At 34.6% G+C, this 27,895-nt stretch overlaps 3 protein-coding genes and 3 long non-coding RNA genes across 15 annotated transcripts in view; 3 read left to right on the top strand and 3 right to left on the bottom strand.

The window, feature by feature from the left end:
* Positions 1-27,895, bottom strand: part of LOC126916427 (A disintegrin and metalloproteinase with thrombospondin motifs 3-like) — a 118,231-nt gene that overhangs the window by 13,494 nt on the left and 76,842 nt on the right. Inside the window, exons 1-2 of one of the 6 annotated variants that reach the window (XM_050722239.1) lie at positions 2,002-2,300; positions 61-530 (exon numbers count right to left, since the gene is read on the bottom strand). In XM_050722239.1, coding sequence (XP_050578196.1) covers positions 61-379 — 319 coding nt within the window. In that variant the 5' untranslated portion in view covers positions 380-530; positions 2,002-2,300. The other 5 variants (XM_050722235.1, XM_050722236.1, XM_050722234.1 and 2 more) reach the window with 5 other exon arrangements.
* On the top strand, positions 2,328-4,525 carry LOC126916473 (uncharacterized). Its single transcript, XR_007710606.1, has 2 exons — positions 2,328-3,165; positions 3,275-4,525. It is a non-coding gene; the product is annotated as an uncharacterized LOC126916473 (long non-coding RNA).
* On the bottom strand, positions 4,882-9,325 carry LOC126916448 (uncharacterized). Its single transcript, XM_050722295.1, has 3 exons — positions 8,879-9,325; positions 6,601-6,767; positions 4,882-5,688 (listed from the first exon to the last, which is right to left on the bottom strand). Exons 1-3 carry the CDS (start codon positions 8,949-8,951, stop codon positions 5,419-5,421), a joined length of 510 nt encoding a protein of 169 aa, XP_050578252.1. The 5' UTR covers positions 8,952-9,325; the 3' UTR covers positions 4,882-5,418.
* The window catches only part of LOC126916451 (uncharacterized), a 107,070-nt gene continuing 84,056 nt past the window's right edge, over positions 4,882-27,895 (bottom strand). Inside the window, exon 4 of the mRNA XM_050722298.1 lies at positions 4,882-5,377. The gene's annotated coding sequence lies outside the window, so the exon portion shown is untranslated. The remainder of the gene's footprint in view (positions 5,378-27,895) is intronic.
* Positions 21,419-22,712, top strand: LOC126916466 (uncharacterized). The gene is made up of 3 exons (XR_007710597.1): positions 21,419-21,614; positions 21,746-22,468; positions 22,545-22,712. It is a non-coding gene; the product is annotated as an uncharacterized LOC126916466 (long non-coding RNA).
* Positions 22,756-27,749, top strand: LOC126916456 (uncharacterized). Of its 5 annotated transcripts, XR_007710578.1 has the most exons (6): positions 23,201-23,832; positions 23,964-24,013; positions 24,359-24,786; positions 24,871-25,179; positions 27,265-27,404; positions 27,520-27,749. It is a non-coding gene; the product is annotated as an uncharacterized LOC126916456 (long non-coding RNA). The 5 variants fall into 5 exon arrangements; XR_007710577.1 differs by lacking the exons at positions 27,265-27,404; positions 27,520-27,749 and adding an exon at positions 22,756-22,832 and having other exon boundaries at positions 23,000-23,832; positions 24,871-25,073; XR_007710574.1 differs by lacking the exons at positions 27,265-27,404; positions 27,520-27,749 and having other exon boundaries at positions 23,199-23,832; positions 24,359-24,490; positions 24,573-24,786; positions 24,871-25,073.

Below are 27,895 nucleotides of genomic sequence, written 5' to 3'. Positions count from 1 at the left end.
CACCTACATCCAACCGTCTAACGAAAGATGAAAAGCCATCGCGATAACGATCCTTCTCACCTGCAGGATTTTCCGGATTCACAGACACGAAGCTCGAATTATTCCTGATCGACCACCACTTTTCGTTTTTCGGCTGAAACATCACATGCTGGCCATTCGTCAGCGGCTGAACGAAGAACGATCTCTGCCCGATCAACATCAAGGCGTACACTTCTTCTTCGCATATCGTCACGACGACGAAGGAACTCGCGTCTCCTTCCAAGCTGCCTTGTCGAAGATCGCAGTTCGCCTTGGCGTTACGTCGCTCGGACTTGGTTTTACCCCGGCGCACCCAATTCACGGTGAAATTCGACGACAGTATCAATCGATCGTTGGCCATGGTCCTTACGGTCCAGTTACTGATCTCGAGGAACACCGGCTCTTGGTGGAGATACTCGCGCCAAGTTTCTCGGTCTTCGTGGGTCGATCTTCTGTTCCGCGCGCTCTCATTCGGGATCACTCGAGGGTAAACGATCTCGTAGTCCTGCAAGCTTTGCAGAAAGTCGCTCATTCGCGATTTAGTAGCGATCGTGCCGAGCAGCCACGTGGCGAGGAGAAAACTGGGAAGTTTCGATCGCGTCATGTCTCGCGCGCTTTGATCGAAATTTCAATAGGATTTTCTGGCTACCCAAAACTCGCCAGGCATGCTCGTTCACTCGCAGACGTAGTTATCGCGATGAAAGCAGCTAGTTCGCAGACCCGATATTCTCATTTCATTTCGCCGGTTCGTAACGCGTTCGAAACGCCGTGTCATATAGACGCGGATGCGACGATACTCTCGCGATCTAACATTTTCAATGCCTCGCGCTTTATCACGTAGCTCGCGCGGAAGTAATACGAAGGTGAATCGTTGGTTTTAATACACAGGGTGTTGTTTAATCGATCGTATAATGGAGAAGGGAACGATTCTACGGTACGCCAGAGATGAAATGAAATCATAGAATGCAGTGGTTTTGTAGGTAGTGCTTTATCGAAAAGATTAACCGTGAATATTTGCTCGACCTATTTATACCAAATTGATACAGAATCTTAAAATACAGACGAATCTTTCTCAATTTCCTTCGATCATCGTCTCTAGGCGTAGGAAACTGCCTCGTTGAATTCGAACGTTTCTCGATTTCCTTCGACGTCTTTCAATTTCTTCTTTTTTCAATCGCCGTTCGCCTTCTCAAAGCTGTCTTCGAACAGAATTCTTAGAACGACTTCCAATTCCTTTCGATTCGTCCAATCGTTTAGCTTTACGAAACTGTTTCGCTAAACTCCTTTTTCCACTGTACTTGCGTATCGTAACAAGCTCGTCGGCGGTAACTCGCGTCGATTAACGATTCACCACCAGTAAAGTAACCGGGAATGCAGCAAACTAGTAGTCGGTAGAACGAAGCGGAACGTAAGTGGAGCGAGCGATAAGAGCGATCGCGACAATCGCACGCCTCGCCGTGCGATTCCCACGCGAACGAATCATCAAATTCGAGCCAAAGATTCTCACTAACTCGAAGATTCGCGCCAGTGTTTTCCACGCGCGCGTCACAGAAATTCGAACGACTTTCGCGAAAAGGACGGAAGGATAAGACGATCGATCGGATTTCGGGTCGATAGCGATACCCCCGGACAGAAGGTTTCGACGAAAAAGTAGAGTAGACGCGACGAAGGAGCGTCGTGCAGCAACTGGTGGCCAATTTTTCCACCACGTGGCACCACGTGGAAATTTAAACGTTTCCCATGAAAATGATGCACCATCGGTGAAAGTAAAATACGATAATTAATCGGTCGTCGAGTCGAACGTGATATTCCGGATAAAATTTTTCGATGAAAAAAGTGGAGTAAACGCGACGAACGAGCTTCGTGCTACGACTGGAAGCCACATGGACGGATGAACGCGGCTGGAAACGCACGCGAGTGCAGCGGCGAATTGTGCGTAAGAGTAAGCGCGAACGCGAGACTGGAAAAAGCACCAGCGCTTACCGCCCACTGAAGTTCTAATAATGGCAGCTTTATGTGCAATCACCGAGAAACGAGGATGCTGGCGAACGCATTGTTCGACCCCGACCGAGACGATTTAACAAGGGCCGAGGATTTCATCTTGAACGTTGCTCTCGACCCCACCAGAATTCTTCGCTTTCCCTTGAACCGCGAACTCGAGAATATCGTATTCAGTAAGGCGACGAATCTAATGAACGGGAATTAAATCTGTTCCGACAGCTTCCTTTGCCTGGATGAAAGAATAAGTACGAGAGATAAATTATGTGAGATAATGCACAGTGACTGGCAGAAAAGTCATATCTACTTACGTGTATGAATTCTAAGTAAAATTTATATTAAACATTTCTTTTTTTGCCTATTACACACTTTTTTTTATTTTCTATTCTACGATATCTGTCACACGTTTACTCGTCTCGTCGATTAGAATTCAGTTTTATAAAATTACAGCATTTCTTCTTCAAATTTTCTTCAGGGCTTTCGATATTTGCGATGCTCAGTGCGTGGTGGGTGTGCAGCTACAGCTAACAATATCTTGTATATCAGTATCTTTTATAATCTTATACAGTGGCTGTGAAAAGGTATTTATATGCGTTAGGTTGTCCCAAAAGTTTCTTTAGTTTTATAAGGAAATATAATGTTATTATTATTGAATTCTGTATGAATAAAATAAAATGGATTCTATTACTACAAAATAGATCATACATAATTCAATACAATAATATGATAGAAAAAATGTACATTTATTATTTCCTCACAAAACGAAAGAAACTTTTATGCCAACCTAATGCTAATACTTACGTATCTCTATCTTTTCCAATTTCTTTTCATCAGCCGTTACATTTCGCTTTCAACTAGTGTCAATAGTTCGTAGTCATACGATAGTACTATCAAGTGACGCGAAATTTATCTGTCCATCTGCATAGTGGGTGGTTTTCGACCAGTGACTTTAAATGATTTTCCACTTTCTTCATATTTTTGCTTAGATTCCGCTTCGCTTAAAAAGATTCACATGTATCGATATGAAAATTATTGGAAGATATTCTAGCAACTTGCAAGAGTATTCAAGAATTTTTGAGCACACTTTTTAAAACACGAGAACGTAAACAGATATTGCATGATCCTAAACGATCCAGCGTGTAAATGTCGGTAAGGCTTTTGCAGACAGAGGACAATTAATATGCTTTCAATTAATATAATTGATTAACACGCTGGGATAAACACAATAGTAGAAATAATACAGAAATACTTTTTGTAGCCACTGTAAGTAGCTGTTGGGTACAGTATTGTTCAAAAGTAGACAGACGCTCGATTACTTTTGGCAAAATGTACTTTACTCGCAAGATTATGCGTAAATGGACTGCAAAATTTCATAACAGTTAAACGTAAAACGGACAATAGCCTACGTTTTGTAAAATGGTTTATCGAAATTAGGAGATAAAGAATTTCAGATAAGTAAGAGTGTAAAAAAGAAGAGAAAGATGGTTTTAATATTAATTTTAAAAATATTAAAAGGGACATTTCTGATTTTCTTATCCGTTGATAAATTGTTGTTTGAATAATTGCTTCTTGGAATAAAAATTATTTCTTTTCATTTTATTTGCGTTTTACACGACGAGATGAATGGCAACGAACGAGATGCAAAATGAGAGATGCTTAGCATCGAGGCATTACGCGTGGGCGATAGATTAGTATGACTCTTCAGAAAGAAATTACATTACGCTTAACGACGATCGTTATTCTTTCCTGGAATGGTTTTATTTCCTCTTAACAAGGCGATGTCGTCTCGCGTTTTCTGCGAAAAATAAAAAAATTCCATTCTTTGCCTTAGTTTTCATTATATGCTATCGCACGATAAATCATATCCCTTTGTTCACGGATGTGGAAATTTAATTAAAACCGATTCCTAGAAACGAATATGCGTTTTCCATTGGAACAAAACCCTATATCCCGTTAAAAACTTCCAGGAATTCAAGAACTTTGTAATTTTCCGTTTGACGATGTCGGATCTACATTCAACCTAAGCTCTCTCGATTTCTACGAAAATGATAATACGCAGATTTCCAGGATGCTGTTGAAAGAACAGAATGCACGAGTATAAACTGAATGCTTTCATTTAGGCAGTGTAATTACGTTAATTGGTTACAGCTGTAAACGCGCTGGTATAAACTATATAGTTTAAGCGATTTAGTAGATACCCGATCTCGCGTTTCCCTGTTTCCAGCGAAATTTTAGTATTATAAACGGAATGCGGATGTTTGTGCGTTTGAGAGAAATGTGGGTGTGTATAAACGTCCAGGTTGTACACTCTTGTTCACGAGTATCGAAAAATATGCCGATCGTTAAAATTGTTGGCTTCCTGCAAAATAATCAAAATAATTGGAAACCAATCGGAGGATACTTAAAAATTAAAGTAAAATAAAAAGAAAATTAAGGTATAATTAATAAAAGAATATTGTACAGAGATCGTACGAAGGAATTTAAATAAAAGTTGTGTACAATTTTCTAATGTTATGTGTCCACGAGAAAATTCCCATTCTATTGGGTTTTCCCAAAAATTTCTTTCCTTTTATAAGGAAGTGACAGATGCACATCATTTTTTGTTTTACATTATGATCCATTTTGTTCTATTAGTAGAAAACGGATCATACAAAATTCAATAAAATAATATAAAAGAAAAAATGTTGTGCATCTATTATTTTCTTATAAAACAGACAGAGACTTTTGGAACAACCTAATATGTTTCTCATTGACATCCCTCGGAATTAAGTAGAGGATAATGGAAAAATGGAAATCGATAAAAAGTATTTATTACTATATCGAGAGTTTTAATGAGTTTTTTTTTTTTTTTTTTTTTTAGAAAAGTTTGTTACTTTATACAATTTATTGGTAGTGTATCGCTATAACAATTTTTCTAAAATTTACAATTTAAATTACATTGGTTCGTTGAACGATCGAGTAATAACTTAGCAGTGTTTTAAATCTCATTCTCGTAGATTTGATTGTATTTGCAATTATTATAATTATGAGCATCGTATTCTTAAGAACATCCCCTTTTTATATTATCGATTGTTCTTTGATTTATCGACAGTAGAACGAGAACATCATTATTATTTTCTTATTTCTGAGCTTCGTATTATCGATATCGTCGTAATTTTATTCACTTATTAATCAATATTCATCGTAATATTATTATGAAACACATAAGGAATGAAACTCCATGTACACATTTACAAAATGAAAACAGCATTTTCATTGGTAATGCGACAAATCTTATGTATCGTGTTGTTGTGTAATATTACAGTGTATGTTACAATGTACGTATAAACGCGTTAATGGAACCAATTATTCTCATCGGCGACTGAAAATGATTCACGATCGTGTGTTACTTCGTCTGCAATGTCAGGACGGATACATGATAATTGTTAATGTAATTTGTAATACTAAAGCTAGAAACAGATCGATCCCTCTTATCGTCAGATCGTTCGCAGCACCGGTACCGATATTGCAAAACGATTTCTCGCAGCAAGTGGTGCAAGCGGAGAGTTTTGTTCGTTCACCGACCACTATACATCCGGAGTCGCATTTGTTAGTACACTTTCTCTCCACCGACCAAGTTTGTGGACTAGACATTGAATCTTCGGTGCTGGTAGTGTAAGAAAACCGCTTTACCTGAAGAGAAAGAAGCAAACGTGAAAGGAATATTTGCAGATTTTAAACTTTCACGATGTTCGTTATATGACATGTCCTAGCGGATCGCAAGAGACACTCGTACGCTAAAATATAGTATTTCTTTTAATTTTGTCCGAGTACGAGCTCATTTTGGGCAGCATTAAACCACGAACTTGATAGTATCGAGCGAAAAGAGAAAAAAGAAGACTGAAAAGAAAAGATGAGAAAGAATTCTACATGTACGTAGAATGATTCTTGATACTAAAATTAAATTAATATTTGCAACAATTCCTTGTTTCACTCTGTATGACATTTCACATTGGAACTTGTAACGAACACGAGTGAGTGTGAACGTAACATATTTTTAGTCGAGGGAATATCAATTTTCCAGAATATCTCGCATCATTTCCAGAGAATACGGTTCGTTCATTGTTAATTCGGTCGGTTAATATCGATTACGGATTTCGTAAAATTTTTGCCGTGTATGTACAAACTGTACAATTATATCATATCCAATATCATTGTTGAATACCAATAAATAAGAAGAACAAATAAAAAATTGCATTTGCATATTCCCTCAAATGTGTACACCATGTACATATGTTCCTATAAAGCGGAAACAATTTCAATAAAGTACGTAATTATTATGAAACTGAATTGATCGACTATATTGAACATTTCCAAACACTAAAATCGCGTTATGAACGAAATGAAACTGTGTCTCTATCTTGAACAGCCTTCTCTCGCTCTCGTGTTGACGATAACTAATATCGCTTTTAGCTAGCTGTTTGCTATATTCTGTTTGCTTTAAAAGCACGCGATCAAAGCAAAATATCAAACATCTGCTGAAACACGTGCGTGACCTGTGTATAATCAACAAGCGTTCGAATCGCTGTTATCATTTGTCATTACCATACAGGTCCTTTTGTCACCAGTGCACTTGTGCCCGAAAGTGGTGAAGTTTCCGGTCAGATTGGCGCATCTCTCTCCGTCTTCCATTGTATCACACTGATGACACCATAAATCGTTTGCTCGTTCCGACGCTGCGTGAGTTCGATGTTCCGTAGTTAACAGTTGGCCTGATCATCGGACACAATCAACCGACAAATACGTATTAATTAATAGAAATCGTGATTTATCCTAGATTTCTAAAGATTATTAAAATCGACGTAGGAATCGGACGTAAGACATTGGGCAAATCGTTGTCTACTTTTTAATGCTTCGCATCTTTCTCTCTTTGATTTCTTAGAAATTACTTCCTTCTACTTCTTCCTTTCTTTCATTTTTCAAACAAATGTGTCGTGCTTTCATTAACGTCAGATTTTTGTACATTTTTGTAAAAATAAATAGATATTAGTCTTGACATTTAACAGACATATCGGCGATATGCGTAGGATGAAATTTCGTCGCGTTCGTCGACAAGATTGCTAGGAAGATTGCGGACAGGGATATCATCGAGGAAATCGTCTAATAAGGTGAAACATCGGTTTAGGTTTCTTATTTACAACGGAATTCTTCGGATGTTTAGCTTTTCCGTCGAATAGCGCCAAATTTTCCTGCTGTTCTTGCGATACGTCCGACGGTAAGACTTGGCAAGCAAAATATCGTAAACGTATCTGGAAATTACGAAAAATTTATTTCGATTTATTTCAATTAAACGTATTCCGAGAGCAGCAAACGTATTCCTTATCCATTGACAGGTAATCAACGAAATCATACACGGGTACTTAAAAATACCTACAGTTATGAAAAATATTTCCAAGTTCGGAAAAACGCTTCCACGCAAGTTTGACCAATCGTACCAATCCTCTAGAGTTTCAGCTTCTTAACAGATTGGATCATCTCCGAAGACTAAACAGACGGTATACGACTACGTTTGCATCTATACGACAATTGGATCTACGCAAGACTGCAGATTCGATATCCACGAAATATTCTATGTATATTTCATGAAGTTAAAAATTATACTGTTTTATTTCACATCTGGTTCCAATAGAATAAGATGGATTAAACGTAATTCAATAAAATAATTTAAAACAAAAAATGTTGTACATCTATTATTTCCTTATAAGATAAAAGACACTTTTGGGACGATCTAATGTTAAAAATTCTCTGTGAAAGTTGATTGTAATCTTCTTCTTATCTAAAGAAAAAGAGAAAATAGAAATAGATGTATTCAGTATGAATTATTTATTTTATGCATAGGAAACATAGGCAAGACGGTAAATGAAAAAGGTAGCCTCGAAATGAGAATTCATCGCGAAGCTTATCACGGAAGAAAAGTGAATTAAATGCACCGTGTACGATGATCGTTGTTTACACGATTCGTAACACAAATGGCTAACACCTACGAGTGAAGGCTTCAACAGGTGCACTTTCCTCTATATGCAGTTTATACGTAGAGGAAGATCTTCGCTATAAATAGACGAAACATCGTTCCTTCAGACATCTAGTGAAAACTCCCTCAACGAAACACGTTCCTAAAACGCAACTTGCTCGTAAAACAAATAGGGCCATGTAACTGAAAGGAACCTCGAGAAAGAAAGAGAAAAATGGGAAGAAACAGAAACTTCCATTTTCCATTACAGAAACGTTCTTTGTTGAAAGAAAAATTCCTCAAATTAAAAATTCTAAAAAAACGAAATACCGCCATTGTCTATCCTGGCAAATTATCTTCCGTCTTAACCAGTTACCTACTCTTGACGAGTATACTCGTCACGCGTAAAAAGCAGTTTTCGCTGTTTAAACTGCAATTTCAGCGAAAACTAAAATATATTCGTAAATTTGAAGACGTTTCGAACATTTGGAAGCCAGGACCAGGTAAAACGAACAAATGAAGAGATATAAATAATTATTATGAAAAAGCTATAATACAGCGTGAACAAAGTAGTCGTTCTGTCCTTTCTAACGCATTTTAGTCGCATTAGTCGCAACGGCTAACTGATCAATACATTGTCGAGTCGATCAACTTTGGTATTCCGATCGTATCGACGTGAAAATCGGCGTAACGAATAAGGCGCAAGAATCGTTTTCTTCTCTCGCAAATACCGAAGATGGACAACGCGTATCGGCGAATTTCTAATTTCAGAAAAATGTAATTTGATTCGTGGCGAAACGTGTGAGAAACGCGTCGAATTAAAGAGGCGAAGGTTTAAGCAGCCCGACCAAGCGAGTGAAATGCGAGGCTTACCATTGATGCTTACGACCATGGAGATAGACGCGACGATCAGGAAGCACGTGACAGCGGTACATGTATCGGCCATGTTGATAACGTCTAGCGCGTCACATTCGAAAATAAATTCGGCTGTTTAAATTGCGATCGGCTGATGTCCTTGGCGCATTGATCGCATGCTGGTGTATGGCGGCGAGCGCGTTGCAACGCAAAACGAGCGGATTTGGGTACAATAGACAGCCATATTGAGAATAGCCGGAGTCTGCGCTGGATGGGTACAGCTGCTCCAGAAACCTTGAAGCCCAGGGAAAATCAATATCCATGGCAGCCGGAAGGTCCTGTTCGTTCAGCGGGAACGTTTGACGTCAAAGTTTCTGCGCATTCGCATCACATCCAGGAAAAAGAAAATTCACTGTCACTGAATCAATGATTTGTCGACACCGCAACTAAAATTCAACTTACAATGCCTCGAAAGCTAAAATAGTCCGACACTCGCCGTAAAAACATCTTTCGTTTCGTACGTTCATTCGAACGAAATAACTCGTCTGTAACTGTGGACCGAACCATTTGAATTTTGCTCGACGAGTTAGAGAAAATCTTCGAAATGTGTTATTTAAATCTTCGTTACAGGTCCAGCTAGAAAAGTTGTAAAAAGCTACCTTCACTTTCTTCTTCGCTATTCCGACTAATTGTACTTCTTTCAACATTTCTTTACACGTCACCTATTGTTAATCTTTCCAATTCTTCTAACTCGTAAAAAAAAAAAAAAAAAAAAAAAAGAAAAAAGGAAGGAAACAAATTGTTTGACTCAATTTTTGAAAAGTTATTCTGTTTTCTGCACCAACGCCTCCTATAGCCCGTTACACGAGACTTTTCGGGATTTTGTTCGTTTTGTAACGAAACACGACTATCCCGATCACATTGGTAGAATTTGAAATCATCCTGAAAGTGCAAATGTAAAAGACAGAAAATAGTTGTGGCGAATATTTGGGGGGAAAAATAGTACATAGTATAGATAGGTATTTTGAGCGTACAATAAATATCAAAAATTATTCCATTGAATATCGAGACGTATCGGTACAACAGATAATTGACTGTTTAATTAATTTCGTGAAATTAATTTCCTCCACGAGATACACCATAAAGAGCTATCTTCAACATGTTATAGACGCTAAATACTGTCCCATTGAACATTGAGATGCATCGATGTGATGGATAATTGACTGTTTAATCACTTTTGGAATCTCTGCGAAATATACACTCGCACTAAATATCTTGTTACTTAAAATACAATATAATATGTAATATACGATATGTAATATAATATGTAACATACACGTACACACGCGATATATTTATAAAGAAGCACGTATCAGAGTTGGAATAATTTCGTGAGCAACAGTAGACGGTAAATGTAATTTGCAAACGACCTCTTTATCAAATATCGATAAACGCGATCGATATGGAAGGGATCAGTGCTTATGCTGGCCAAATATTCCGTCATCGTTCAAACATCCATCGAAACTAATCCCAGTACATACCATTCGAATAATCGAGTAACTTCGTTATCGCGTATGATACAGTGCAATTACTTGATTGCAATGATATCTCAACGATTATTAACAGATACCAAGATGTCTCGACAGTTGCAAAAATCTTTTATAAATAAATTACACGTGGCTCGCGAAGCTGTTTCAACGTTGCTGGAAACTTTTTGCGTATATGATATACGAAGCATTTCGAAATGATCATTGCAGCACTGTAGCGAGACACGCCTAACTTGATCGTATCGGTGAAATTTCAAACGGATTTGGAAGTGTGCATAGAAGTTATATTTATCAGGGACACGTACTTTCCAAAATCATCAAACTATTCGAACAGTCAATTATTATTTAGTATGTTAATAAGCCACGATGTAATACTCTTAAAGAGTTAGAAAGAATAAATTTTCGGAAAATGGAACAATTTGACTTTCAAATGGCTCGTACGTGATCTAATCATCTGTTTGATGAACTTTTAATTGCTATCGTAGATAGGATCGTAAAATACTACGAATGTTACAGACATTGTCGTGATTTTCCTATAAAGTAACACACGACGCGTAGTCCGTTTGATGTTCGATTTGCTTGGCTCTTGTAATCCAATTTCAATAAAATTGTACAAAATGCACGTGATACGAAAGAAAATATAAAATATACAAAATACTCTTTACTTCTCTTTTTTTTTTTTTTTTCTTTTCAATCATATTCTCAAAAATATGAATTTGCATCAAAATCTACAGTCTAATTAGAATATTAGAAAGAATATTCAGACAGACGATGTATATAAAGGAGATACAAATTACGACGATGAGAGAACTCGCAAGATATTTGTATCTGTGAAATTGCAACTGTTGCGTCGATAAATATCTACGCCGATTAAATTTTTGATACACTTCGGATTCTCATCGGAAAACCAGTAATAACATATTTCTATTTCGTAATATATTTCTGATATACAGAGGATGCTCTCAAAAAAATATACACCCACGTTAATTAAATGGTATCGTGAAATTGCTGCATCGTATTATTACAATTTTTATACAAATCTTCCTTTCCTTCAATTTTGTGTACATTTCGGATGTATTCCTTTCTTTTAATCCTATTGATGGATCGATAGATTTAATTTTATAAAATTGATTTTTTGAATATTTATACATTCCATATCTTTTTAAGCACCACGTCACACGATTCTTTCGGTAGAAATAACTGCGTAAAATTACATTTTCTCTGTACCTGGGAGCTTTTGCGCGGTGAATTTTATACGATCGAAGCCCCTTTTTCGAGTGGCAAGGGTGCTTCGGCATGGGAAAGTGCCTCTCCATTATCGTTTTAGCTGGCTGTTTCCATTTGTATAAAGTCGTCGTTATTATCGTCTTTATCACAACGAAACCATCCCATTACATCAGTGTATTTAAGGTTTCCCCACAGTTAACCCATCATTCGAGCAATCCACGTGCTTTACATAATTCTCAATATCACGTTTCCATTTTCTAACATCCGTGACTGTAGCTATTCCAACGTCACGTACTCTTGATGAATTCTATCGCCGATTTTTACACCACCTCCCACGTTTTTAATTAAATTGTATTTTCTTTCTGTACGACTGGAACGTTGTTAGTTTCATACCAAATTCTTATTTATCGGAATTCTATTCTATTCTATTCGAACAGAGAAAAGAATGTGTAGATTTTTTAAAAAGAAACTTATCCGTCACTGAGAAATGTTAGGTTCGACTGATAAAACGTACAGACACCAGAGTATTCGTGGGAGCAGTCGAACATCAACGATTCTACGATCTCGGCATATTCCACCTCAAACGCGATTCCGTAAAATTCAAACTAATCGTCCAGCGAGCTGTTCCATGTTTTCCAAACTGAACAGATCGTGAGCATCGGCCAGCGATATGGGAAATGAAGATAATTTCCAATTGTTCGTAACATCTGACGATCATTCGACTTAAAACATAGTTCTCGCGGTCGCGGCAAACAAGTTACGCAGGCAATTTGTCAGCTGTCGAACGAGAGAGCTGGCTGGTTGTACTGAGTTGAAGCAGAGCGATTCGAAGAACGGCAGAGACGCGAAAGGGAAGCGTTCGCCGAGAATACGTCCGTTTCGTCTTTCTCGTTAGACGGTGGAAATGAATTGGCGATTTCACCATGAATACTATAAAGGAAGTTAACGCTGTAACTGGCGCGAGTTTCGCGTGAAACGTAGCCTTTGACGAGGTGAAAGCCGGTTTGTTTGCGCGTCTCGCCGAACAAATCCGATAACTAAAATTGTCTGGCGAAATTGTTTTACACGAGCCGTGTTCTCGGTAACGCTAGCGGCTATTTAATCAAAATTGTCGGCCGCGTTTCTCGTTGGCCGTTCGATCGACCAACGTGTAATTAAAATGATAATCTTAATAGATCCTCATGGACAAAGCTAGCGAGGCTGGCAGTTGGCGAAGCGAGCTAAGCAAATAGCGAATTATATCGCGTGTTATAACTGGATCGTGGAAGTTTGCGCATATTTTTACACTGATAGATTAACCCTGCTGCTGATCCTCTAATATTTCTCGTTCGATCTCATCTATTACAAATAACAGATACGTAAGACAACATAGGAAAATATATAAGTAAATAGTATCGCGAATAATTACGAATAATTGCATTCATTTTCGTTAAAGGTAAATTATATTGTATTTACGTGCCAAGGATAGAACTGAAATTGCCGCTGATATTGATTTATTCTTGTTAAATTTCAATGTCAGAATAAAAAAGTTTAGCAGTTAGCCGTTGCGACCTCTTTGAAAAGCGTGTACCTAAAAGTGTGTCGCGAACAGTAAGCGATGGCGAGTATACTCGTCGAACACGGAGTACGGGTGGCTGTTATAATATAGAATTAAGTTGTTACGAAACGATTGTTTTATTTTTCAATTTAGTACTGACGGGGCTCGTCGTAACGTAAAATACTGCCATCACTTCGTGACGAGTATACTCGTGGAAAACAGCCAATTGGTTAAACCAGGACCAGATCACGATACCGTTTAAAGTAGAAATTTGTAGAATGGTTAGAGTTAGAGAATATCGGAACTTTGTATTATTATAACGTTTACCATCGCTGCGCTCTCGATATTAACCCTTAACTGCTGCTCTGGGACTCCCAGACGATATAAACATCCGCGTAACTTGGCTCTCGAGCAACGCGTGATGTCAAGTGTCTTGGTAATTTTCAATTAAGTCGCCCCTTATGACTATAACTTGTAACTTCTGATCTTTGTTCCGTATAGGAGTAATTGAGAACGTACAACTTTCCTTTCGCTTTGTTTCGTCTTGTCCATTATGGATGAAAATGCGATTATAGTTACGAAACGAATCATTCTTCGTTGATCGCGATACAATGGAAATGTTTACAGCGAACGTTCCCGAGTGCTTCGAATAAAGAAAGAACGATGCAATACGATACTCTTTGACTTATAAATAACTTTCCTTTGAGACCAATCCATGGATCAATTTTCTGGCACCGCAGACGCAATGTTACACGTAATCCTAGGAATCGTGAAGTTTTCAGTCTTTTCTAATATTATTTTTCAACTTGAAATTCAATCTATTGGACGTAGGAGTATTTTTACTGTAAACTATTAGAAAAATGTCCATCGTATAATCGACGAGCATCGCGAGAGTAATATCCAGGCTTTAAATTCTAAAGGTTCGTTACCGTACAACTGTAGTAGGCAACGTCGTTGCTCTAAACACGTACGTAATTTTGTTCACATTGTATAACCGATAACTATTTTCTTTTTATTATTTCTTTTTATTCGAATGTCCTTCAGCTTTCGCTTTACCACCGTACATCATCCCTACGTCATGCACCGATACTATTTTTCTTTTACACTGTGACACTTACTTCTCTGCTTGACCATGCGATCCTGATCATCATGCAAATGGTCTAAGACTGTTGTCGTAATACTCTACGGAATAACTAAAATTGCTGTATCGTTCTAACACGTTATAGATTTTATTAAAGAGGAACGTTTAGAGGAATCTAAGAGGAAGACTCAGATTCACGAAATAAGACACGGGTTTTCCCTGACGCCACTTTACGATATAAATAATTAAACTTTTTCTCCCTCGTATATGGAAAGCTTAAAACACTTTTCCTGTATTATCTATGCCAAATCTCCTGTCAATTTCGTTACTAAAATAAATGTTACAGTTATCAGCAATAATCGCCTGCACTCGACTATACGTTTCTTTAATTAAAAATTTATCAAAGCGAAGTCTTCGATTCTTTAAATTCTGCAAAATTTGATGAAACGCGCAATGACTCGAAACTTCTGACGTGTAATGTACGCGAAAGACTCTGTATACTCGTTAGGTCGTTCCTCAAACGAGAAACAGATCGAACTGTTCGCGTTCGAGTCAAACGTAAAGGGAAAAGATTAAATTTCCTAACTTTCCGTCGATAGGATCTTCATCGACGTTTATGACAGTTGACTTCTCTTAATTAGCGAAGCTTCAAGCTTTCGATATTTCCAAGTTTCAATAATTCTCATTCTCCGTTCGCCTTTCAATGACCGTTATTAGCGTGAGCGTATGTCAATAATCAAAGCGAACGATGCTCTTTTGAACCTTCCTTTCCTCTTCCATTCGTCTTCTTTTTCAGAACGGAATATTGGCTAGATCTACTTTAATCGTTGCGCTGATTTAACGAGTGCGTGTTTATTCTCTCTTTATTCTTCGTCTGCTTCTGCCCTCGCATCTGTTGAACATCGATTCGATTGCTGAACTCGACTGTGTGATTCTCCTATCAGGAACGACATTTGCGTCGGAATATACATGTTACGGTCGTTCTTTAAAATTCTTCTAAATTAAAAGTTCCTTAAAACTCTCCTAGCTGCAAAGTTCTTCTCCTGAAAGAGTCGCGGTAAACGTGGATATCTGACGTTACGCGTTCGTTAACGAGCATCTCTTATGTCAAATATTACAAAGCAACGATTTACCCAAAATATAGAAATATCTTCCGAAATAGCGGACTCGTCGTTAGATTATTAGATCGCGGATGTTCGTGCATTTGTGGGAATTATAAAAATGCAAAAGTCCATGAAACGTTTAGGAAACGTAGAGGATGAAATAAATCTTATCTATATATATCTTGAATATGTTTTTGTATGAATATCTTATGATTTGTGTGTATGAATATCTATATCTTTGTGTATGAATATGAATATCTTTGTGTATTTGCTACGATATAATTATTAAAAAGAAGAAGAAACTTTCAATCATGAGAAAGATGGAATATAATGAAATATATTTAGACATTGAATAAAAATTTTTATTTTCATTTCGGAAGATGGAACGAACACGAAATATGCAGCAAATTTTGCGAATATTTCAAAATGAAGGAACTGCGCAAATATAAATATTTGCAAGTTAATTGCACTTAATATGGAACACCTGACTTTAAAAGCTTCCCAAAAACAGAAACATGCTTTTCTTTTTAATTGCTTTCGAGAAATTAATAAGTCCTTTCTGTGTCGCTTTATAAATTCTTTTAACATCGATATTACGTTTTTTCCTAATATTATATTCTAACAATTTCTTACAATTTTTCAGCTGAAAGTTGTATTAAAATAATTTTGGCAACCGCTGAAAATTGTTGAAATTGTTGCACCAAGAGCGTAATTTCTGGGAAAAAAGGGTCGATGAGAACTCAAATCCTTCCGGGACTGTTTTACTCGCTCTATTAAACAAACATGTTTAATGGTAAATCATGCAAAAAGTAATATTTTTTACGTTCATTATTTAACACGACTCTCAGAAAAATTTTATAGGCTGTCAAACGTAACAATCAACTGCATTCGAGCAACATGCTTTCATTTTTAAGGAAATATTTCATTTATTATTTGCGTTATTACTTTAATAAACGTTTGCTATACCGTTAACGTTCATATCTATAAACCAACGTTTACTTACAGCTTTACCCTTACATAACGTCAATCTTCGAAAGAATTACGGATTTTTATTATACAATATATTAATCTTAGTTATTATAACGTTAAGTTATTAGCAAAATTACAAGATTGAAGTTACCAGAAGAAAAAAAGCGAGCTGTTCGTTTCCTCTTTTACAAATATAGAAGAGGAAGGTTGCTTAAGAATGATTAAAACGTAAAATGAAATTCTAATTAAATAAACGCCGTATTACCATTTTTCTACTATAGTTTCGAGTAAATTCCGCGCACTAATCGTATTTCTCTACGGCACAATAATAACATTCTGTTAATCAACCTTTGAAATGTCACCGCAAATGTTCCATGTGCAACGTGACGTGTATTCCGTGATAATTTTCTTAAACTATATGAAGTTAACGTTTATAACATTCTATAAAGTAATAAGCAAACTAAATGAATAGCCTTCATCACGCTGTATATCCTGTTTGCATATTTAATATTAATATCAAAGCTTCCATGCAAAAAGATGTTTTGATATTTTGCAAGCGTATTTTATTACCGAGTGCATAATAATTCATTAACAATCCCCACGATTTATCGTCACAGTACGAAAGTACGTTCAATAATTTACATTCTGTTTTTAAACAGCCTGTTGTAGCTATACTTTGTTTTCACGTATTTCAAGTAAACATATCATCGATAAATAAACCAGTACAAACGCTATTATATCGATGCAAACGTTAAAACATTTTCATCATGGTGAAATGTATTTGGTACATCAATTTTAGCGAATTCAATTAATGTATGACGAATGTTAAGCATTTACTTTGATTCGTTGAGTTTTAAGAATGAAATTAATTAAAATTTCCTTCGATCAAGGTAGATGTAATTTTAACAGAAAATTCCATTAAATTTCTATAAGTATTTCTAATGGTTACTCTTATGCCTATAGATAAAAATTAAAAAGCAAACTATCCTATAAAAATTAACAGATAAAATTATTTTTTCCTGTTAATTTCTATGCCATAATTGCCTCTTCGATTCCCTATTTCTCTACGATTTATTCGTCTCGTACACAATTTTAACGTAATATTTGTAACAACAGATAGAGATACTTAGTTAGATTTAACACGATTCTTTTTTTCGCTTTTGTTAAAAAATTATTCGCAGACCGCAGCTCCTCCTTCGATAAATTTTAATTCTCATTACGTGTACGTACATAAAACGTAGCGAGTACGAAACAACCACAGAATAACGTGATCTTCGATGAGATGCGATTTTAATAAGTTCTGATAATAGATGCATCATTAAATATGTAATTGGAAATGGTTGTTAATCGCGAACATTAAATAATAATGTAATTTGAAAATAAATTAAATTCGATATATTTATACCGAATATATTAAAGACGTTTTAACATCGACATATTCAACATTTACTACTATTTTCCAGGCAAAATATCTTCTTGTCGTTACGTATTTGAAACCTCCATAATATCTGAATTTATTTTAGCGGACACAGCAGTATGTAAAAGTTACATTAATAAATAAAAAAAAAAAAAAAAAACAACAAATCGCGAGTATCTTCGTTAACTTACAAGATACGTATTATTAAATATCCAAAGAACAATTCTAAACAATTTTGCAGAAATAACATTCCAAACAAATATAATACTTACTTATTACTTGATATATTAAATTCGTCGGATGCAATTTTTTAATCGCACATGAAACAAACGTATATTTCTCATTTCGTTGAATTGTTTTCTACATTAAATTATTCCTGGATAGATAAGAATTATACGAAACTCACGAAATAAGGAAATAAGCAAAATAAAAAGAAAAAAAGAAGAAAAAAGAGAAGAAACTGAAGATTTCACTTATCGTTAAACTTATATTCTTAAACCAAGTTAAACTTAGTTCGCCATCTTCGTGATATTACGCAATTCAACAAACTGTCAGATGCAAATACAACGTTAACTGTAATAGAATTGTAACGATAAAAGTTATATTCGAAGTTATGGTAATCTCTACTGCTATGACTCATCATTGTGCAACTGTAACACTTATACCTTTAACAAATCTGTATTTTCAGCCACGTTTCTAACTATAATCGTACATTCCATGTACATAAGTAATGTCCACATTGAGGAACGTATAACGCTTAGTTAATAAATTCGAAACCACATCGTTCGCGTGTAGTCCACGTGAACTATATTTGAATTGTATTAAAATGGCAATTTGTAAATTTATACGTCATATCGAAGGGATTAAGGATATTGAAGGAGAATACATAAATATTCGAGTCGCGTACATAAGTCTTAATATTATAATAATAAATAATAAGTCATAAATAGTCATAAATAAATCATAAATTTTCATAATCTTAGTACGTTATTGATCTACGATATAGTAAAAGTTCTATACAATAAGTAATAAGCTTTATACAATAGCTCGTGGTTGATAACTCCGCGTTAAATACAATTTATTGCAACAAAATTTTATCCTATTCTAACAGTTCGTGGAAATAAAAATCGACGGACTTATGTAACTTCCAGTTGGCGAACAAATTAACGCAAGTTTCCAACGAATGAAACGCGAATAATGAAATTACACGAATACCGAGGAACGAACTTTAAAATTCCTCGTATCGATCGAATCGACTGTTATTCGTTGAATTTTCCAGGATCGCTAAAATAGGCTAAATCTTACGGACCAAGGAATTTCCGACGATATGAAGGAATTAGGTAACGTTGTCGGAGAAGAGTGCGCGAATGTAATACAATACCTTGGAAAAGTAAAACGTTTCTTTTAATAATGTAAATGGGCTGAAAAATATTGCGGCAGAAGCGAGCAATTACTGATTCTACGTGAAAAACCGAGTGGAAAATGTGGAATAAAATTTGTAAAAATTTAAGTACACCGGTTAAATCCTCAATTTCGATCCTCGGATGAAAAAAAATTAATTGTAATAAATCATACCAGGTGTTTTTCCTATCTTTCTTATTTTTCACGTAGAATCACAGTCTGTGTTTCTATTCGATCTATTGGCCAAAATCTATAAAATTCACGTGGCGATCAACGTATCTATGCATTCTGTCAATTAAAAAAAGAAGATATAGCTTAACGTAGAATAATCTTTTTTATTGCGATAGTGATGGAAATTTCATTATCGAGATTAATCGTGACCTTGTTGAAAGTCTGATCGGCGCTATAACGAAAGAGTAGTTAGGCGAGCGGAATCACGGCGTGGAATGGAAAAGCGTGAGAAAGTAGTCTCATAATGTAATTAATGATCGATGAATCGAAATTCTGTCGTATTTTACAGCGAGGATAAGAACTACTCAAGCTACAATCGAATGTCACTTAAGCGCTCTGGAGATGGAATCAATTAGTACTTGAGTGGCGTTAATTCTTGCGCGAAGATCAATTCTCGCAAACTATTCGAAAAATAAGGATTAAAAGGTTTTTACATAGAGAAGCGTAGGATTGAAGCTTAGGATTTAATTTTGACGCGAATAAATGAAAGTTTAAGAATCGAGATTTAATTGAAATAAAAGTAGGATCGTTAAATTAAAAAACGTGAATAATTCTCAATTTTTGTCGCATATAAAGTATAGACACAAGTCTTTCAAATAATAAAATATTTAACCAACGTTAAATATTTAACTATAACGTGAAAGTAATATAAATGTAAATGAATATCGAACATTCTGAATTATAACACCAATTAATCGCATGCTAATTAATATTTATGAATCATAAGCGAAACACGATGGAAAATCGAAATTCCATATATATATTTCGAACCGTAAAAATAAGATCAGTAGAATGAACATGAGTTGGTGTACACTAGTTTTTTATTAAATGAAAAATAATAGATACGAATAGTAATAATAATAGAATATTTCTTAATTAACTTTTTCATTAATAGATATTATGTTTACATATATACAAATAAATATAATTTTCTACAAATAATATATATGTTATCAATTTAGGATATGAGTATAAAATTTCTCACCATGTCACAAATTTTCCCGAACGTTATTTTTCGCATTTGAACTTGCAGTTGGATACTACGACTATATTTCTTATATTTGTTTACAAGTTTAATAAAACTATTTTACGCTATGGCTTCGCTTGTTACTTACGGCTTCTTCAAACCAAGCGATTAAGAGATCGAATAAAGCTGAAATTACGTGATATAATATGCGCGTATACTTCGTGTGCCTGACATTACGAGCATCACACTACTTACAAAGGAGATTTTACCTTGTATAAATCATACTTTTACTTTAGCAGCATGATAAATTTTATCCGATTACTTGAAAGCTGTTTGTATTCCGAGTTATTAAGCATCGTTATAACAACGAATGGTGTTGATAATTCTCTAATTTATTTAAATTTCCAAATTAACATAAAGTGTTACGTAATCATTTTATAAATGTCTTAAAACGTTATGAAAATTATTTTATATGAAATCTTCCCTTAGAGAACGTGGGCAGATGAATATTAAACTTTGATGGAACGCATCTAACGATTAAATATTACATATCTATGAAATTCATCTAAATGATTAAATATCAGATATCTATGGTATTCATCAAACGATTGAATATCAAATAATATAAAATTAGCAACATTTCGATATTATGGATTAATTGAATTAACTTTTAAATCGAAACACAAACGTGTTAACTACAACCTGCGGATTAAAGCGATTACAACTTTTTCCTTTTTTTTACTTTCTTTTTTTTTTTTTTTTTTTTTTTTTTGATAGGAAAACTTCAACCAATACTTTTGTGTAAGCCTGTGAGGTAAGCCTCGACTTCTAAACTAACTTCCTAAGCTATAGAACTAAAAGAGCATAATCGTAATGTGATACGAATAGTCGGAAGAAATTTAACATTTATTTAAAAACTATATATATGTATTTAAAAACCGCTATATTACAAAGTCTTTAACTATATTTTTATGAATCTGTATAATTTTTTAGAATTTTAAAAGGATACATATATATATGCAAGCTCCCTAGATTTCATGTAGGATAGGGATTCTTTTTGTTTCGCGGGTAGCACGACAGGCTGTGTTTCACGGACAGACCGATCTTCCCTTGTTTTACGGACGACCATTTTAAGAAGCACGTTTTTCCCGAACGGACGGACAGAGAGTTACATTAGAGACAAACAAGGTTACGGAATAGTTATTTAAGATTTTAAAGACTGAAGAAGAAAGATCGGTAGCTCAGGACGTTGAAAATCGATTCTCAATTTTCAGGTAAACATTGTACTAAAGACTTGTTATTTCCCGTTTATATAATTATTGTTATTTATTGTTATAAACGCATATTAATTGTCGTTTATTTTTGTATTTTATTATTTACTTCATAATAAAAACTCGATTTTCAGACTACAGAATCGATCCCTGAATTATCACCAAATTACGATCTTACAAATCGATTTTCACTACGCCATGCCGTTAGAAGTGAAGCTACGTATCGCCATGAACGAGAACGCAAGGGGGAGAAAATAGAATGCATAAGAATCCATAAGGAAACCAGAAGATGAAGTATGTGATGTCTTTCCTCCAGAATATCAAGCAAGAGATCATCGTCCGTGGTTATTCAGTTTATCGATAGTGAAGAAAGCCGCAAACAGCTTAACCAAGGTAAGCCATTACAGAAACATTGCACTCGCGATGGATGACGCAACGGCAGCGTCATACATCGGTACAAGTTTAAACTTCGTGTTTCGAGATATTTACTTAGAAGAATCGGAGATCATCCCCACAAGGAAAATAAAGACCGAAATCGAAAAGCCCAATCTTCAAATAGAAACATTATTAGAGATCTTCCAGAAACAAAACATGCATGAGAGAGAAGGCACAGACTTTGTCATAAAACAATTTGATGGAACGCAAAAAGCCACGGATTGGAGTATGAAATATTCATATTTCACATACGCATCCCTTCCATACTATAATATGAGTATGAAACCGAATACGAAAAATACGAAATCCAAACTGATGAAAAAAGGATCAAGAATTTGAAGAAATATTTGGGAAAAACAGCATCAGAATGGTACCAAGCAAATCTGCTGAAGGATGAAGAATACAACTGGGAAAATTGGAAGGTGGCAGTTCAAAAAGCTTCTGGCAATAAAGGTTGGTCTGCAGTACGATACGTTTATAACTTTAAATACATTTCAGGTTCATTCACTGAATATGCCATAAAAAAGGAATGATTAATATTGGAAGTAAGGAGGAAGACTTCTGAAGAGACAGGGATAAATCTAATTGTTATTGGATTACCCATACACATTCAAGATAAAATCGATAAAGAAACAGTACAATCAACAAATGGGTTAATCGAATTCTTGGGGCAATATCAGACGAAGGGAAGAAAAACACAAGGGAATAACGCAAGATTGGACAGAAAGCCAGAGCCACCGCCCAAGAAACAACCTTGTGTGGTTTATGAAGCACTGAATTTCCCAGGTCGATTTCACCCAATAACAACTCACTAAAGAAATACATGCACATACTCATTGATCATTTTTCAAGGGCTGTTTTTATGTCCACATCGAAAACACAACACACAGAAGATATCATAAAACTTATAGACTCGACAGGAGAAACTGATTCCATAAAAATTATCCTTGCAGACCGATACCCAGTAATGACATCCAAAGAAATTCAAGAGTATAGGAGGAAAAGGAACATTAAATTAATTTTCACCTCGACAGACTGCCCATCCTCCAATGGACTGAACAAAAGGGTAAATCAAACATTAGTAAACAGGATCAGATGTAATTCAGACAAAAATAAGAGAAAATGGACAAAAATCACAGAAGAAAGCGTAGAAGAAAACAATAACACCAGACACAGTGTAACGGGGTTTGCCCCAAATCATTTACTGAATGGAAAAATGATTGAAATCGTCCCTAAGGAAATAATGGTGAATAAGATAAACCTAAAAAGAGACAGAGAAGAAGCATTCAAAAACTCAACAAGAAATTTCGAAATCAACAAACAAAAATACGATAAAAAAAGAAGAGAACACGAATTTAAAATCGGTGATATGGTCTTCACCCATAACGGAAAAAAAATGAATAGAAATAAGCTGAAAGAAATTAGGAAAGGACCTTTCATAATTCTAAGAAGGATTTCAAACTCCATATATGAAGTGGATAACGGTAATCGGGGATCTGAAGGGAATCTGTTCCACTCCCCATTCGAGGGGCGGTGTAAACTCCCTAGAGTTCATGTAGGATAGGGATTCTTTTTGTTTTACGGGTAGCACGACAGGCTGTGTTTCACGGACAGACCTTCTTTTGTTTTATGGACGATCATTTTAAGAAGCAAATTTTTCGCGAACGGACGGACAGAGAGTTACATTAGAGACAGACAAGGTTACAGAATAGTTATTTAAAACTTTAAAGACTGAAGAAGAAAGATCGGTAGCTCAGGACGTTGAAAATCGATTCTCGATTTTCAGGTAAACATTGTACTAAAGACTTCTTATTTCCCGTTTATATAATTATTGTTATTTATTGTTATAGACGCATATTAATTGTTGTTTATTTTTGTATTTTATTATTTACTCCATAATAAAAACTCGATTTTCAGACTACAGAATAGATCCCTGAATTATCCCCGGATTACTATCTTACATATATGTACATATTTGTATATATATAAATATATATATATATAAATATATATATATATATATATATATATATAGAGAGAGAGAGAGAGAGAGAGATAGAGAGAGAAGGAAGTAATCTAAAACTTTGTAAATTTGTAGTACATGTTTAATGAGAGAAGTATAAAATATCTGATAAGCGTAGATCCAAAAATTAATCCTATTTATTTGATATACCGTACTTTTTATTTAACATTTAAATCGAACGTTTAAATCGAACCCTCGATAGAATAGATAGAATAAACGTGTCCAATAAAATAATCTCCTCCATCATCTGATTTGAATTCAACGAATTTTTTTTTATGAATACACATAGAGAGAAATCTACCTATTGTGGACACACGTACAAATCAATAAATAATGCATGTCGTGGAATATCGGCTACAGAAGGAATAAATAGAGAATTATGTATTATCCACAGATGGCAGTTATACAGTGACTACGAAAGGTATTTAAATAATATGAATATAAATACATGATACATGTATTAAACTTGGTATTATTTAATGGTACTTTCATACGATTATAAGGATTTGATTTGAAATATAAAAGCTGATAGGAAAACGGTTCATTGGAAAATATGGACACGCGCAAATATTTTCTCGTGACCGCAGTATATTAAAACAGAAAGTCAAATGAAATATTTCTTATCAATGGCGAAGGATATTTTTCTCTTCTTCTTGACCCAGCGATTGGATTTCATCAATATTATATAACGTTGATTAAAATTTCCTTTTCTCTCGAGTGAGTACTATAAGAGAATATAAAATATAATATATATAAGAATATAAAATATATAAGAGAATATAAAACTGCGTCCTTTTACAGGCAACCATGTATATTCCAAGCGTGATGAAGGGATTAGATCATCGTATCGTAAATTATGCTTACTTCCAACCCCAAAGGCAGACTTTCTATGTGCTTGTTTCTTTGCTTCGAGGGCCAGCGAACTCTTCACTCTATATGACAGAAACAGCCTAGAATCCAGGGGGAAATTTGAAAGTCAATCAAGGAAGGAACTGCAAGATGGACAGAGCAAGGTCTCGTAGAAATGTATGAGATTCGTTTCTCGCAAATTACGAGATACGGAAACGTTTAAAGTCATCTACAGGCGGAAATCTGTTCAAGACAGTCGCGGTAATGTTTCGACGTTATATTTCATACGTTAAGCCAGCTATTATTTAAATATGTTCTTTGAAATTAAGTAAAATCAAAGTAGCTGAAAAAGTACAGCTGATAAAATTACGTTCAAAACGTGAATGAACAATAATTTTTACTTTCGTTACGCTGTTGTTATCGATTATCCATTATTTCTTATGGCAAGAAATGGGAACGTGCTCAATTTACGATAAAAACGAGAAACAATACGTAAAATATTTTTCATTACGCTTCCGCGATATAAGTGGCGAATGTAATTGAACAAGAATCATTTTTGATAAATGTAACAGATATATACCGTATATATATGCAAAATATATTGTAACGTGTTAATTCATAAAGTTACGTAAAATTATTGGAAATCTATGTACGTAGGTATGTTTAAATATTTCATTCATGTTTTTATTCCATTGAATTGCAAGTTATATAAAATCATTTCATTAATAGTATAGTTCAATGATATAAGAATTGCGAATTAAGAATATTGTTTATTAGTGATATAAATAATTAAATTAGTAATAATGTATACTTAACACGTTCTTGTATTTTGTTATTAAGGTAGAGTTAAATGGTTAAAGAATTAAAATTATTTCGCTCTTCTTTCAAAATTATTTCAATCTCAATCTCATGTTTTAGAAGGGAAAACTATAATTTTTGTTCTTAAAACATATCATCCCCTAATAGTCTGCGTTCGAATCATGATTATTCTAAAAACCACTATGATTGTGTTATTGAAACAACGTCATCAACTAGTTTCTTAAAGTACGTAGATGCTATTGAAACAAACTACGTACATGCATAGTAAGTTTATATGAATATTAAACATAAGAAACTTCGTTTGACTTGATTTGGCTGAAATCAGCTTGTCGAAGTGCATCATAGAAATAAGTCACGTCGATCAAAGTTGTAGCGCAATATCTATTAGACTGTCATTAAAGTCATCGTTGGTACATTAATAGATGGTATCATACAGTTAAACGACATGTCATAATATTCTTTCATCTAAACCATAGTAGCAACAGACTGTTTCCTACAGACTAGAGGTATTTCATGGGACGATCATATAAATTCTTAAATACAATAATGTATAATACACATACGTACATACATGAACCAAGTCTGTAAGCATAATCTATAGACTATAATAAATACGTGAAACATTTTGAATTCTGTATTAGATTTGAAGAAATCTCGAATAAATCAAAAGATATTAAATACTACAAAACTGTGAGCATTATTAAGGATTAGGATGTGATTTTTTGAAAGATATAAATATAATTTATGAATAGTTTCAAAGATGAAGGTGAAAGAAATCTGTAACAAGAATTAGTCCCTTAAGGAAACGTTAATTACTTTGTTACTGTGGAAACACTTGTGGATTCTTCGTTATAAAACTAACAATTATCTTTTATCTAAAGGATATGTTAAAATACAAAGATCCTTAAAATTATTCGATGGAATATCCTATTGATATTAATGCTGATTACCTGCTTTTTAACCTATCATTTACAAAGAACAGTTTATTTATCGAAGCTATAAACTTTTTTGTCCACTTCAGAGCTTTCATCGACGATTTATGACGTACATGGTGCAATAATGCCTAATGCGATTCTCTTTAATATCCCATATTGCATACATTCTCGTACCGATTACACAAATTGTTTGAATTCAAGAAACATGAGATCACTATACCGGTATAAATTTGTTATTTACTTGATCTGAAATATCCTTTCAAGTTTGAAGTGAAATTGAAATTCTTTCAAATAACCTTTGACTTAACGATGTTATTTATAGTTTCGCGTTTATCGATATTGATTCCCTAAATTTAACTGATTTTATATGTATATTTATTTTACGATTTAAGCATTACATGTTAGTTTAAGTATCATTTACATACCAGCTACTTGAAATCCGTTTAATTTCATGTAACTTAACTAATTACAGAACAAGGTTTAACTTTTACGCTAACTAAGCTCAAAATGTCCATGAAGCATGACTTGTTTCTGGAAAGTCATTTAACTATTTTAACTAACGAAATGTATAACGAAAACTATCGATTTTCAGAACTTTATAATATAATGGAATCGTTTTACATATTTGCGGACAAACAACACAACACAGTTTTCGTCTATGAATATGAAATAAAAAATTTAAATAAAAATTATATTAATCCTTTCGGTACGAGTTGTTTTTTAACATCGATGGTACGTATAAAGCAGTAAAGCATGTGCGTGACCTGAATACATTTCCGGTCTTTTTATAACGATTGTGAACAAATAATGTACAAATAACCTTCAAAACTATAACGTATGTTTCCAGATAAAGAAAATAATCACAGACTTCGCTGGATGCATAAGCATTCATAGACAACATCAATGGAATTTTTTCTGATTAATATGTACTTCTCCTGTAGGAAAGTATGAGATGACTCGTTTGTTTGTAAGAAATGTTCAAGAGCAGTTATGAAATCATTTACGGATTTCACTACGTTTTACATATTCGAAACTTTCCATCTTTGCATTTCTTTTCTGTCTCCCCTTTCTCATGAATACTTGCATTTACAAATTAAAAAAAAGTAACTAAAAGTTATAATAACACGGAATTTAGTTTAGATTCTACAAAAGCTATTTTCTGTGCGATATTACTTTCTGTTTTAAAAATTGAACTTTCCGAAAAGAAGAATAAAGAGAACTAA

Source organism: Bombus affinis, chromosome 5, assembly GCF_024516045.1.
Source record: "Bombus affinis isolate iyBomAffi1 chromosome 5, iyBomAffi1.2, whole genome shotgun sequence".
In the NCBI taxonomy this organism is placed as follows: domain Eukaryota; kingdom Metazoa; phylum Arthropoda; class Insecta; order Hymenoptera; family Apidae; genus Bombus; species Bombus affinis.
The sequence above is the reverse complement of the archived record's forward strand: the minus strand, read 5'-3'. Positions and strand labels throughout refer to the sequence as shown.